Source organism: Cnephaeus nilssonii, assembly GCF_951640355.1.
Source record: "Cnephaeus nilssonii genome assembly, chromosome: 5".
Lineage (NCBI taxonomy): Eukaryota > Metazoa > Chordata > Mammalia > Chiroptera > Vespertilionidae > Cnephaeus > Cnephaeus nilssonii.
Genome location: NC_137076.1, coordinates 51,497,962 through 51,513,560, shown reverse-complemented (window position 1 = coordinate 51,513,560; position 15,599 = coordinate 51,497,962). Strand labels below are relative to the sequence as shown.

Genomic DNA, 15,599 nt, shown 5'->3' with positions numbered 1-15,599 from the left:
CCTTCAAAGACAACCCCTTACCCTGCCCCCCACCGGCAGGTACCAACACATCATTTAAAAAGAGTGTTAGCCTGGCCTGTGTGGCTCAGTGGTTAAGTGTCAACCCAGGAACCAAGAGGTTGCTGGTTGGATTCCTAGTCAGGGCACATGCCTGGGTTGTGGGCTCGATCCCCAGTAGGGGTGCGTGCAAGAAAGCACTGAAAGTCAAATGTCTAGGTTTCTTCTAAGAGCTGCTGAGTGAGAGGGTGGGATTTGGGCAGAGCTCTAAAATAAGGCTCTCTCCTATTGCATATCCTCAATTATAATGTTAGTTTTTATTTTTGTCTTTTGTCTTACTAATGTTAGTGTTTATTTTTACTTTTGTCTTACTAGTAAGACTATTTTAATCATAAACTACAACTTCATAAGAGAAGATTGGCATTTGCCTAAAAGAATATTTTGTGAAGATTTGATTGGTCTGGAAAAGACGTTTAGTAGCTGATGGATTAGGTCATGGAGAGGGGGATTTTTTTCTCTTTTTTAAAAGTATAATTTAAAAATAATGCATTCTTAGGTTACCTATGGACACCTGAAGTATTCTCTTGCTGGAATTGAGAAATCTAATTCTCTGTTGCTTAATTTATGTCATTTTATCATTTATTTTTAGGCACCAAAGGAAGAAATAAAGGAGAGTTTACAAATCTTCAAGGGGTAGCTGCGTCTACCAGTGGGAAGATATTAATTGCAGACAGTAACAACCAGTGTGTGCAGGTACGGCCCCTGATTGTATACCTTTGACCCCTGATGGTGATAACATAGGTACAGTTGTATATTTTCCTTCTTAAGACTTAAGATACTTGGTAGAATACAAGGGAAGCTTATAATGTGTGCATTGACTTTTCTTCAAATGGAACTTGCAAGTTCTGACCTGCAGTGCAGATGACAGAGTTTCTGGCCTGTTTCTTCTTCACTCATTTCTGTGCGAATTCTCATCCCGATGACTGTAATTTGTTTTACAGATATTCTCCAACGATGGCCAATTCAAAAGTCGCTTTGGCATTCGAGGACGCTCCCCTGGGCAGCTGCAGCGGCCCACAGGCGTGGCTGTGCATCCCAGTGGGGACATCATTATTGCAGATTACGATAATAAATGGGTTAGCATTTTCTCTTCAGATGGGAAGTTCAAGGTAAGATTCACTACTGATTAACCACTAAACAGTAGAGAGAAGGAATGGGAAATATGAAATGAAATCGTCTTTTTTCCTTTCTGAGATCCAATAAAATATTCAATAGTTCTTCATATACAAAGACATCTTGACTGTTTTACATCTAAGTTTTATGAAGTCTGAGTAACAATGATCTTACCTTATAATAGAGAAACATGCAAATTGACCGCACCTCCGCTATGCCCACGATTGGGCCGGCAGGAGGCTGGGGGCGGGACTCCGGGTGCCATATCCGCCGTTGAGTAGATCAAGATGGCGGTGCCCAGTGGCCGGGCCCATGCCGCTGCTCCTGGGGGTGCCTGGGGCGATCAGCACCCCGGGGGGGCGTGGCCGGGCCCATCGGCACCCCGGGGGGGCGTGGCCAGACCCATGCCGCCACTCCCCGGGGTGCCTGGGGCGATCGGCACCCCGGGGGGGCATGGCCGGGCGATCGGCACCCCGGGGGGGCGTGGCCGGGCCCATGCCGCCACTCCCCGGGGTGCCTGGAGCGATCGGCACCCCGGGGGGGCGTGGCCAGGCGATCGGCACCCCGGGGGCGTGGCCGGACCCATGCCGCCGTTCCCGGGGGTGCCTGGGGCAAACGGCACCCGGGGGGGCGTGGCCGGGCCCATCGGCACCCCGGGGGGGCGTGGCCGGACCCATGCCGCCACTCCCCGGGGTGCCTGGGGCGATCGGCACCCCGGGGGGGCGTGGCCGGGCGATCGGCACCCCGGGGGGGCGTGGCCGGGCCCATGCCGCCACTCCCCAGGGTGCCTGGGGCGATCGGCACCCCGGGGGGCCGTGGCCGGGCGATCGGCACCCCGGGGGCGTGGCCGGACCCATGCCGCCGTTCCCGGGGGTGCCTGGGGCGATCGGCACCCCGGGGGGGCGTGGCCGGGCCCATCGGCACCCCGGGGGGGCGTGGCCGGACCCATGCCGCCACTCCCCGGGGTGCCTGGGGCGATCGGCACCCCGGGGGGGCATGGCCGGGCGATCGGCACCCCGGGGGGGCGTGGCCGGACCCATGCCGCCACTCCCTGGGGTGCCTGGGGCGATCGGCACCCCGGGGGGGCATGGCCGGGCGATCGGCACCCCGGGGGGGCGTGGCCGGGCCCATGGGCACCCCGGGGGGGCGTGGCCGGGCCCATGCCGCCGCTCCCGGGGGTTCCGGGGATCTATCGGCCACTTGGGGGGGCGTGGCCGGCCCCTCCCGCCCCTCCAGGGGGTCCCAGGGGCCGAGGCTTTCCCGGCCTTGGGCACCAGTGGCAGCCTGCAAGGATGGCAGGAAACCACTGGGGGTCGGCTCCTGCGATCCTTAGCAAGGATGTTGGGTGCCGCGGAGCCCAAGGCCACAGCCCGGGGCCAAGCCCTGACCCTGAAAAAGGCAGAAGCCGGTGGCCACAGCCAAGGCCTGGGTCCCTGGTGCCGGCAGAAAACTTGTGCAGGCAGCCAGGTGAATGAAGGTCTATTGCACGAATCTTCGTGCAAACGGGCTACTAGTATTGTAATAAATCTACTCCTATGTATCCTACAAGTGGCTTCATTTTATAAAGCAGTTAGGTTAACCAGTCAATTTTTGTTTATATACTAGGTTTAAGGGTTAGGAAGAGGCAATTTATATTTTCCAAAATAACCTACACGTTGTCATTGATGAAGTGCCTTCTACTTTCCCAGACCTGTGATAGGTAGGTGTGAGAAACAGAATTGTAAGACACAGTCCCTACCTTTTAAAAATATACAAGCCCCATACACAAGAAAAAAAGGCCAATACACAAGAAATAACAACAAAAAAAAATTCTGTCAGCCTTTATTCGGACATACAATGTTTGGTACAATCTACAAGTGGAGTGTTAAAGTATAGAACATAAGAACTGGAAAGAAGAGAAAATGAAGGCTGGCTTCATGGAGAAAATACAAACTGAGCTGCCCTTTGAGGGATGCCATCATTTGACATATCTGCTCCCGGCATCGTTTCTGTTTCTTCGGCAAGTCACCTTAAAGAGCTCTCTGCTGACAACAGAATTCTCTCCCCTAAGGTGCCATCAAAGAGTATGGTCACCCGGCCCATTTTCCGCGCTGTTCACAAGAAGATTATGAGACACTTTGTCAAAGGTGTTTTTGAAAGCCATGTGCTCCATGCCATCTCCGACCCCCGACCAGCCTTCTAGAGGCTTCTTTTTCAGTTGACAACATGCACTTTAACCCATTGGTATCCCACCTCTGGGGCTTACTAACTGTTTGGCTTTTGGCCAGTTATGTAAATTCCTTGAGCCTTGAGCGCCTTATACTTCCATTTTGCATTTGGGATTTGGGTATGGATTACATGAGATTTTATGTCTAGATCTTACATGTGCCTCATATGAAATAGGCATCAAAGGAGCGTTCCTCACCGATGCTTTTAGGAACCTTGTCCAAAACCTGAAGTCTGTTCAGTTGGCCATGATTTGGGTCTCATGGCCTCGTGCCAGCCCCTGGTGGCCATCCCTTCCTCGTCTAAATGTTCAGAGCTGATGCTCTTCATAATCCAGCTGAATCCTGAAGGTTGCACGACGTTCACCCATTGGTCTCCATTGGAGAAATTTATATTTTCCTTTTTAAAGTTGTTAGATCACTACAGTCATAGCATTTTTATTAAATAGGTTATTAATCTTCAGATTGGAGCCTCTATTTGTGTGGGGCAGTATCTTTGCAACCTAGGAAAACCAAAAGCTATTGTTTTAATTCTACTATATTGCACACAAGTCTTCAATTGCCCTTGATTTTTTTGCCCCACTAGTAATGTAATGGCTTTGTATGATGGCCATGTACACAGAAAGGTCTCTTGCCTTTCTATATCTCTAACTTCCCTCCTTTTGTGTTTTCATAATTGTATTTGCAGTATACCATACCCAAATATGACAATAGAATAAAAGCTATTCAGTGACCTCTTGAAAATATCTATCTAGTTTGGAGACAACCCATAGTTTTTGTTTCATACTCGAGCAAATCCATAAACTGTCATTTTAAATTCAGAATTAAATACACTAAGTTAGGTATTGAAATAGGAGTTTTATATCTATTATATTAGAATATTTTACATCTACTATATTAAAACAGAAGAGAGAAGGGTTTCCTGAATTAAACATTTTTTACTCAGTGGTTCAGTATTCTATATGTAATAGACACTCTCCTGGAAGAACTGGATTCTCATGGTTGGAATACTATTGATAATAATTAGAATAAACACTGAAGAACACTTATGCCCCCTAGAGGATTTGGGAATGGACATGGTGTTGTTTCAGCATACCATCTCCCAACCCCTTTTGTTTATGATAGATCTAAAACATCTTTACTTACTATTCTGTTTAAGATGGGAGACACATTGTCAGGTCAAATGCTATCATTCTTATTTCACTTGGTAGACTCTAATAGAGTCTTCTCTTTATCTCTACGGACATATCTTCTATTCATACATAAAAGAAAGTACACAATTTCTTTGTAAGCTATTTTGTGATAGTGTCTTTGATCTTTGGGCTAGATGCAGAATCAGAATCAAATTTATACGACATTCCCTTGCCAGTATGCCATTGTTTCCTTCCTAGGTAAATGCATGTCTTTATTCTAAATAGATCAGTTCTGAATCTCAGTCATTTATAAACTTCTAAGAATTAAAGATTATACAAAGTCTAATCCCCATCCTTCTTTTCATACTCTTTTTTTGTTGTTGTTCATATCTTCATGTCTCTGTTAGGAAAGAAGATCATCCTCTGGGTCAGCTATGATACCAGCTGAGTAGGATGAGGGAGAAGGAGATTATCCTTATGCCATATGCTGTGGTTGACATTGTCCTTTATCCTTCAGAATCTGCATGACCCAGGAAGTAAATAATATAGTTGCCATTTTACAGATGAGAAAACCGAGGTTCAAACTGATGAAAGAATGGATGAATTTTGCTGTGAAATTTTGATCCTGGTTAACTGGATGAACTGTGGTGTCAAAGGAATTAGAAAATCAGGAAGTGCTAGATTGGGGATTCTTTTCATTTTTTTAATGGTGGAAATGAAGAAGATAAATTTGGTTTTACATTGGTTGAGTTTAAGGTGAAACTTGTAAAATAGGCCAAACCGGCCAGGGTGCCACATTGCCTCTTTAGAAGCGAACTGTGACCCCCAGTTAAGGCGATTCCAGAACGTTTTTGGTGGTGATCCCTTTTAAAAAACAAGGATTTCAAATGAATATCAATAGCAGATAATAGATGTGACAAAGACAACTTTCCAGGACAGAGAGCATTGTGACATGAGTCCCTGGGTCTGCTGCTTAAACATTCAAGTGAAGGTTTACCAGGAAAAATGTCTGCCTTCGTGTTCTGTATAGTGTTTTAATCTTATCTGCTGTACTTGCTTCTAACAGACAAAAATCGGATCGGGAAAGCTGATGGGGCCCAAAGGAGTTTCTGTGGACCGCAACGGGCACATCATCGTGGTGGATAACAAGGCGTGCTGCGTGTTTATCTTCCAGCCAAACGGGAAAATAGTCACCAGGTTTGGTAGCCGAGGAAATGGGGACAGACAGTTTGCAGGTACACTCGATGGTAATATGTAAACCCCCTTTTTTATGCCTCTTCTGCTCACATTTGCATGATGTTGGAGCATGTTGAAGACGCCTCACCCCCAGTATGTTTTCGGGCTTTTGGAAAGATACTGGGGTGAAATCTAAGCAAAAAGCATGGTTTGATGCTTCTCACTGATGTCCCCCACAGTAAGATGAACTGTCATCCATGCGTGGTTTTGATTGGTGGCACTTCACAATTCAAAAGTCTAATCGTCGACTGCTAGAAGTAAATAAAATATATATTTTATAATAAAATATTTTTAAATAAGAATGTATTTAGGAACAGTGGAGTAACTCCTGTCTCCACCTAGCTGTAGCTTTATTTAAAGAGCCTCTGAATGAGAATTTTTCCATCTTTTTAAAAGGTGATTATAACAGAGCAGGTGTCCAGAGTATTTGCCTCGAATGGGAACGGCAGTCTCTTTAATTTCTCTCTTTGGTTCACCACTTTGCAGTCACAAGCTTACTTAGTTTCTCATATCTGCGGGAAGAGGCTGAAAGCAGTTTACTAAGTTTCCTTCTTACAAAGATGTTTTTGGCACTTAACCTTAATTTGCATAATCTTTTTTTTGTGCTTTGTCTCCAGTTCTGCCAGATTCTGAATGTCACCCAAAATTATAGAATGTGGGTTTTCTGCTCTACTTTATAAAAAATCTTATATGTTGGAGTCTTTTTTCCTCCGTGCTGAGAGTTACCATGCCTTTCCTCAGTGGGAATAGAAGACCCTAAAATGACTAACACGTACTCAGGCAAGCTGGCAGATGTGACGTTCAGATGGTGGTTCGGAGAATGAATTCTGATGCTTATTGCTCATCCATTCTCATTAGGGCTGCCGGAACTCTTAGCTGGATCTGAAAGGAGTCAGCATAGACAGTCACAGGTGTAGGGTGATAGAGATTCCATGTTATCTGGAGCCAGAGGTCTGGCTGAATTATCTTTCAAGAACCGAGGCTCACCGTCTTTGTTCTTTCTTAAATAACTAAGTAATATATTGTTTCACAACTGCTATGTTGTCATAATCATTTTTTGTTGTTATGGTCATCTCATATTTTTTTATCTTTATTGCAGGTCCCCATTTTGCAGCTGTAAATAGCAATAATGAAATTATTGTTACAGATTTCCATAACCATTCTGTCAAGGTACTATAAACACATCAATTGTTGTTACCTTTTAACTGCTTTGATTGAGAAACCTGTCTGGGAGAAAGCAATGTAATGTTCACATATATACATAGGACCTAAAGGAGTTAACCTAAAAGAGCAGATTTTTGCTTCTCCTTAAAGATGCAGGTTTTAATTTGGATATACACACTTTGGAGAGACAGAAAATTGAACAAAATATGGTGGCAATAAGTTTCTTAATTTGAAATTATGTACATGGAGACAACTTGGAAATTAAATTTGAAAAAGCAATTGCTTGAACTTCAAGAGGCAGAACTTTCTGAAACTTAATATTTCATGGCTATTCAATAATTAAAACAAAACCACTTTTTCTATTTTCTGCATCATAAGGCCTTTCAAACAAAATTAGATATTGGAACTCTGCTACAACAAAAGATTTGGGGAGGGAAATAGCCTTAGCGTACATTCATATAGCATATTTCATACTTCTTAGAATGTTTTCACACAACTGATGTTCCAAAGAAAACATTGCCCACTCCTGTTCCCCAAATAATATAGTACATCTTTCTTCTTCTTCCTCTTCTCCTCCTCCTCCTCCTCCTCCTCCTCCTCTTCCTTCTTCTTCTTCTTCTTCTTCTTCTTCTTCTTCTTCTTCTTCTTCTTCTTCTTCTTCTTCTTCTTCTTCTTCTTCTTCTTTAATATAGTTTTATTGATTTCAGAGAGGAAGGGAGAGGGAGAAAGAGATAGAAACATCAATGATGAGAGAGTATCATTGATTGGCTGCTTTCTGCATGCCCCCCACTGGGGATTGAGCCTACAACCTGGGCATGTACCCTGCCTGGGAATCGAACTATGACCTCACGGTTCATAGGTCCACACTCAACCACTGAGCCACACTGGTCAGTCGGGCCCGGTCTCTCTTTTTTTTTCTCTTCTCTTTGATAGCCGTTGCCCTTAGCTTTTATGGATAGCTGGAGTTCTTTGTTTGTTTGTTTCCCATATAACACAGAGCAGTTAGCAATAGTTCTGGATTCAGGTCACATCTCTTGATAAATATAAAAATTATACCTATAGGTCAGGGCTAACAAGTGGTCTGGTTCGTTCTTTACCTATCTTCATTATATATTTTCTTTTTGTGGCAAAACAAGTAAGACTAGATTTGGCATTCTCCATCTTTCCAAGACAAAGCAGAAGCACCTGAGCCATTTGGAGTACGCCAAGGAAAACATACTGACTCAGAGATGATGCGAACAGACCAACAAAAGGTTATTTGTAGGACCTAAGAGACAGATCAGAGAATAATAAGTTGCATTCTTATGAGCATACTAACACTTCCATTGGTCTTTTAAGCTGGAATGCTTTATGTGAAAGGAGTTAAAAGAGTCAGGAGAGATTTTTAAAACATGGTATCTTAGTAAAAGCTAATTCTTGTCTGTGTCCTTTGCAAAGAACCAAAGAGGTAACTTGCTTACTTGGCAAGCAATTCAGGAAGTGGTCAAGACTATTTTTTCAGATCTTAAAGTAAGTTTAGACTTTAGAGATGGCAGTATCTCACTTTCTCAAGGTAGGTAAGTAAAAGAGAGCCATTTCCTGGTCACAGAGATGGTGACAGGAGAATCTCTAAGAGGTCCTGAGATCTTCCTCAAATTAGATCTGCGCTTAGATGTAGTGAACTTCCTCAGTTTCACATTTCAGGAACCCTTACTCTCTTGGTGCCCTGGGGGTAATACCTTTGGATTTTTAATGAGTATTTCCACACTGGTAGACTGCATAACAATGGAAGCTTAAAATAATATCCTGGAGACATTTCAAAACCATGAAGTATCTTCTGAATCATCAAGATAAAATTATGCTTATATAGTCTTATCATTAAACACATATTCTCTCAAAATCAGTAATCTGTATTTGATACATATACAGCCACACTCTAGTAATAAGAATGTTTAATTAACTGCAACAACCCATTGCTTGCCCATATCAGGTTAGAGAATTTGCTTAAGAGTTCTGTTTAGTTCCCAATTCTGTCAGCCTCCCTTCTCTCAGTAGTCTCAGGGTCATATAAACTCTCTATTTTAGCTAAAATATATTCTGAAAAAATATATTAAAAAGCCCTTTTATCACCCTTTTTCTTCTTCTTCTTCTTCTTCTTCTTCTTCTTCTTCTTCTTCTTCTTCTTCTTCTTCTCTCTCTCTCTCTCTCTCTCTTTCTCTCTCTCTCTCACACACAATTTTCCCTGTTATAATTGTGAAATCCAGCCTATTCTTTCTTGTTATGTTGACTTAGTAAAATGGTAATAAATTCTAAGCATCTGGCCTAACAAAAAGCTCCTACTTTCTGACCCAACTTTGAATCATCATCTATCCTGTTAGAAATACAATGCTTATTCTTAAAATTTAGCTATTTATTTAAAGGCAGAAAGAATAATATCGTTGACAGTTATAGCTCTACTTTCTCATACTACCTTATATTTGTATATATTTTATAATTTATAATGAAAGTATTTTTCACCTAAGTATCAATAACCAGATAAATGTTAGGGAAAAAAAGAACTGATTTAACAAATGATAAATCAGATTTATACAGTAAATTGGGAAACCACAAGTGCAGTGGGAGTCTAGTTTGTAGATTTGTTTAAAAGAATGTCTTAAATTATAGGTCTTGTTATAAATAACCTGCTCAGATAGATATTTTAAAATCCATAATGTTGGCTCAACTATTTTCATTTGAAATGAAATAATTTTAAAATATTTATACAGGTGTTTAATCAGGAGGGAGAATTCATGCTGAAGTTTGGCTCAAATGGAGAAGGAAATGGACAGTTTAATGCTCCAACGGGGGTAGCTGTGGATTCAAATGGGAACATCATTGTAGCCGACTGGGGAAACAGCAGGATCCAGGTAGATAAAAGTGCTACTTTATTTGTGTTAAGTGATTGGTATTCGTTAAAAGTGGAGGATTAACTGTCCCTAGACCTTAATGTTTTTCATTCTCATTGGTTACGTCAGTGGTTGGCAAACCGCGGCTCGCGAGCCATCTGCGGCTCTTTGGCCCCTTGAGTGTGGCTCTTCCACAAAATACCACGTGTGGGCGCGCACGTACAGTGCGATTGAAACTTCGTGGCCCATGCGCAGAAGTCGGTTTTCGGCCTGGGCGTGTCTATTTTGAAGAAGTGGCATTAGAACACTCAAGGGGCCAAAGAGCCGCATGTGGCTCGCGAGCCGCGGTTTGCCGACCACTGGGTTAGGTCATAAGACCATAGATAATCTCACAAGAAGTGCCAGACTAAGGAAGGTGGAGACGAAAAATGTCAACATATTACCAGAGTGAAACCCTCTACATCAGGTGTTTTTAACAGGTATCCCACAGACCCCAAAGGGTTTGTGGATAGAATTCATGAGGTCCTTTGAACAAAAATATTATATTATTGTTTTTACTAACTTCTAATTAAAAATTATCATTTACTTTCATTATGAATATAGGCAATAATCACATTTGTTTTTGTAATATCTATAACTTTGTCACCAAGAGAAATCACAGAAATTTTCATGTTACAGTTGCAGATATCTCGAATTATCATTTATGCTCATTCAAAATTGTAGTTATTAGTAGGCCCATCACTATTTCTTGTTATTTAATGTATTAGTTTAAAAAGCACACATATTACTATAATTAAAATTTTGTAATATTTTTATTATATTTTAATATGATTGTTTTCCTTCATAATACCACATATTTTGTTTCATGTTTTGCTAAATAACCTGAGCCAAAGAGGAAATCTGAAGGAAAATTTTAAAATATATTGACTGAATGCAAATGCAAATATAGCACATCATATTTTGTGGCATGCAGCTAAAACAGTGCTGAAAGGGAAATTTCCCCCAAGCTTTGTTGAGATTGACATATAACACTGTGTTAGTTAGTGTACAATGTGTTGATTTAATACTCTCATATACTGTAAAATGATTGCCACCATAGCATTACATAACATCATTATGTCACAGTCACATTGCTATCGGAGGAGTACATGAATGGGATTCCTCCATTGCTGGTGGGGTTCTTGGGGCGCCGCTGAAATAAGCGCTTTCAGAATTCCCCGTGAGAGAATGAGGTGTGGTAGAAGACTTTTATTTGTTTAGAGAAATATTTCTCAGTTTCCAATGTCCCGTTTCCCTTAAACCAGTCCTGAAAGAGGAGCAGCTGTGGGTTCAGCAAAGCCATGTCCAGAGCTTCCTTTCCATGTTGCAGCCGAGTCCAGTTCCACATTCAGGCTAATTGAAGTCCATTCGTCCGTTATGTGGAGTCCACATGGCCACGGGCCACATGGACGAATGCAGGGGAGCACGCCCCTTGCCACAGGGGTCAGTGCAAGCAGCAAGGGAGAGGCCAAGAGCCAAGAGCCAAAAGGAGAGAACTCTCTCTGTTCAGAAGCTTAAATATTCAGTTTCAAGTCCTTGCAGTGGCCATACCTATTCTGGCCAATTACTTGTCCCCAGGTATGATGGACAGACAGGTAAGCACCTTCCCATGTCACTCAGACCTTATTGGGCGTGTGTCTAAGCTGCCTTTGCCCCGTCCCTTCCCCCAGCAGTCAGCAGGGAATACACTTGGAGAGTGTTAAATTAGCAAAGCTGTATAAACGGAATGCTATATTATCTAGTCCTCCCTTTACTCCTTTCCTGTTAATAATAGCCAGGTTATTACAACAGTATCCACATAATTACCATTTCTTTTTTGTGGTGAGAACATTTAGGTCTACTCTCTTGGCAGCTTTCAAGTGCATAATACAGTATTGACTGTTATCACCTCCTGTGCATTAGATCCCCAGAACTTATTCATCTTCTAACTGGAAGTTTGTACCCTTTGACCAACTTCTCCCCATTTCCCTCACCCCCCCCTCCCCCCCAGCCCTGGAAACCACCACTCTACCTGAGAGGGAAATTAATAGCACTAAATGCTTACATTAGCAAAGAGGAGAAGTTGAAAATCAATCATCTAAGCTCCCACCTCAAGAAGCTAGAAAGAAAGGAGAAAAGCAAACTGAAAGCAAGCAGAAGGAAGGAAACAGTGAAGATAGGATCAGATCGATGAAACTCAAGATAGAAAAACAATAAAGTTGGTTCTTTGGAATGATCAATAGAATTGACAAGCCTCTAGCAAGACTGACAAAGAAAGGGAGAAAAGATATAAAATACTAATATCCTATAGACTCTGCAGACTTCAAAAGGATAATAAGGAAATTCTATGGACAACTCCACATGCATCAATTTGACAACTTAGATGAAATGGACCAACTCCTCAAAAAGTACAAACTCCACAACTCACCCAATCCTACCTAATAAAAGAGTAATATGCAAATTGACAGTAACTTCGCTACACTCACAAGCCACGCCCACCAGGAAAGCATCCGCCGGAGGCTTTTCCGGCCTTGGGCAAGAGCGGGGAGCCTGCGATGGATCGCAGGGAAGTGGGGGTCCGCTCCTGCAATCCATCGCAGGGAGGTTGGGGTCCGGCCGAGCCCAAGGCCAGGAAAGCCTCCGCCAGAGGCTTTTCCAGCCTTGGGCACCAGCGGGGAGCCTGTGATGGATCGCAGGGAACTGGGGGTCCACTCCTGCGAGGGGGTCTGCTCCTGTGGTGGATTGCAGGGAGCTGGGGTCCCCCGCCCAATGGGCGGTGTCTGCGATCACAGGGAGCTGGAGGTCCCCTGCCCATGATTGGTGTGAACTATAGAGGAAACACCTTTTCTGACTGCACACTGGCTAAGCTTCCTGTATGCCACTGGTAATATTCTTAGTAACTTGGGTAATAAGAATCCAAAAATGTGATCTAGGGTTTTCCACCACACTTCTGGAGAAAAAAATGAAGGTCCACTGCTGGAGGGACTAAGAAATGTCATATCCTGCCCTAGCCGGTTTGACTCAGTGGATAATGCCTCAGCCTGCCAACCGCAGGGTCTGGGTTCGATTCTGATCAAGGGCATGTACCTAGGTTGCAGGCTCCTCCCTGGCCGGGGCCCAGATCAGGGCTCATGCAGGAGGCAACCAATCAAAGTGTTCCTCTCACTTTGATGTTTCTCTCTGTCTTTCCCTCTCTCTTCCACATTCTCTAAAAGTCAATGGAAACATATCCTTAGGCGAGGAGAAAGAAAGAAAGAAAGAAAGAAAGAAAGAAAGAAAGAAAGAAAGAAAGAAAGAAAGAAAGAAAGGAAGGAAGGAAGGAAGGAAGGAAGGAAGGAAGGAAGGAAGGAAGGAAGAAAGAAAGAAAGAAAGAAAGAAAGAAAGAAAGAAAGAAAGAAAGAAAGAAAGAAATGCATATCCTATGAAAGACACATCTTGAAAATGCCTAAAGAAAGTTGTCATTTTTTCTTGGTGAAGGGACTGGAGTCGTGTTGGTGAAAACACCTTGGTGGCTGTGGTGACTGGCAGTGGCTGCAGCAGCGGGTGATGGGGCTGGTGCCTTCCTCTGATCAGCCCAGTTGCCTCCCACAAAGGGAGGCCAGACTGTGGCTTAGGCCCGCTTCCTGTGGGGATCAGGCCTAAGCCATCAGTAGGACATCCCCTGAGGGCTCCCAGTATGTGATGTGAGGGGGCAGGTTGGGCTGAGGGGACCCCCCACCCCCAGTGCACGAATTTCGTGCACCAGGCCCCTAGTATAAAATAAATGATTTGAATAACCCTACAATGATTAAGGAAATTTAGTTCATAATTTTAAAACTCCCCCAAAATAAACCTCCAGACTCAGATGGTTTCACCTGAGAATGTTACCAAATGTTTAAAGAAGGTTTAGCATCAGTTCTACACAATTTCTTCCAGAAAACAGAAGACATAGGAACATTTTACAATTCACTTTCCAGTTTAGCTTCTCATGCCCTGATCCCAAAACCAGGCTAAGACAGCACAAAAAAGAAAACTACAGACCACATTCCTCATGAATATAGATGCAAAAATACTTAACAAAATATTATCAAATAGAATTCAGCCATAAATAAAAATCTCTTGCCCTAGCTGGTTTGGCTCAGCAGGTAGAGAGACGGCCTGTGGACTGAAAGGTCCTCGGTTGATTCCAGTTAAGGGCACATGCCCGGGTTGCGGGCTCGATCCCCAGTAGGGGGCGTGCAGGAGGCAGCTGATCAATGATTCTCTCTCATCATTGATGTTTCTATTTTTCTCTCTCCCTTCCTCTCTGAAATCAATAATATATATATGTATATAATTAATTAATTAATTTAAAAAAGCGAGTGTCTTAAAAAAAATCTCTCCATGACTAAGTGGTGTTTATTCCAAGGGTGTATGACTCTTCCAGTATTTGAAAATCCATAAAAGAAAAAAAAAATAAATTGGACTTCATCAAAATTAAAAACTTTTGCCCTCTGAAAGATTCTGTTAGCAGGATAAAAAGATAAGCAATAGACTAGGAGAAAATATTTATAAATTTCATATCTGACAAAGGATTTATACCCAGAATATATGTATAAAGATTCTCAGAATTTAACAGTAAAAGAACCAAATAATCCCACTAGAAAATGGGCAAAAGACATGGAGAGATATTTCACTGAAGAGGACATACCCATGAAAAGATGTTCCATATCACTATACATGAAGGGAGTGCAAATTTAGACATAATGAGATATTATTATACATATATTAGAATAGCTAAAATTAAAAATATTGACAGTGCCTAATGCTGGCAAGTATGCAGAGAAACTAGATCTCTTAGACATTGCTAGTAGGAATGTATAATGACAGGCAGTCTTTAAAGTCATTTGACAGTTTCTTTAAAATATTGAAAATACATCTATCATACAACCCAGCAGTTGCATTCCTGGGCATTTATCCCAGAAAAATGAGAATGCAGGTCCATACAAAGATGTGTACATTGTCATTCATAGAAACTTTGGTATAGTCCAAAACTAAAAATAACCAAGATGTTTGTTGACAGATTAATGGCTAAGCAAACTGGTATATCCATCCTATGGAATATCACTCAGCAGTAAAAAGGAAGAGACTAATGATGTACTCAACTGCTTAGATGCATCTCAGGGGCATCGTGCTGAGTGGAAAAAGCCACTGTTAAAAGATCACATACTGTATGATTCCATTTATGTAACCTTCTTGAGATGTTAAAATTACAGAGAAGGAAAACAGATTAGTGGTCAAGAGTTAGAGATGGTGGCGGAAGGGGAGTATGTGAGACTGTAAAGAGGCAGCATGAGGGAGATCTTTGTGATGATGGGATAGTTCCGTGTGATGATTGTGGTGGTGGTTATATGAATCTATACTTGTGATAAAATGATATACTATACACATACATCCCAATGTCCGTTTGCTGTGTTTGCCATTGGGGGAAACTGGGTGAAGGGTACACAGGCTCCCTCTTTACTACGTTGGTGGTTTTCTGTGCATCTATAATTATTTCAAAATTAGACGTTAACAAAAACAAATTTAAAAGAAGAAGAAGAATTTAAATATATTTTCATGATTTCAGAATAATATCATGAATGGCATTTGGCACTTTGGTTATGAAAAATAATAAAACTGCTTACATTCTGGGAAAAAAATAACACTAAAACACTCTTTTGAGACTGTACAGTCTTTGTCAGACTGCCAAAGGGGTCTATGATACAAAATTTTTTTTTACTTTTTTCTAAATGAAGAATAAAGCTGTTAAATTCTCCAACTGAAGAAGACTTCTTTTCTCCATGTAGACA

General features: G+C 42.3%; 1 protein-coding gene across 5 annotated transcripts in view; it reads left to right on the top strand.

The window, feature by feature from the left end:
• TRIM2 (tripartite motif containing 2) overlaps positions 1-15,599 on the top strand; it is a 97,121-nt gene that overhangs the window by 76,063 nt on the left and 5,459 nt on the right. For all 5 annotated transcript variants that reach the window (XM_079771457.1, XM_079771458.1, XM_079771455.1 and 2 more), the window contains exons 7-11: positions 647-750; positions 999-1,166; positions 5,574-5,742; positions 6,843-6,913; positions 9,652-9,792. In XM_079771457.1, coding sequence (XP_079627583.1) covers positions 647-750; positions 999-1,166; positions 5,574-5,742; positions 6,843-6,913; positions 9,652-9,792 — 653 coding nt within the window. The remainder of the gene's footprint in view (positions 1-646; positions 751-998; positions 1,167-5,573; positions 5,743-6,842; positions 6,914-9,651; positions 9,793-15,599) is intronic.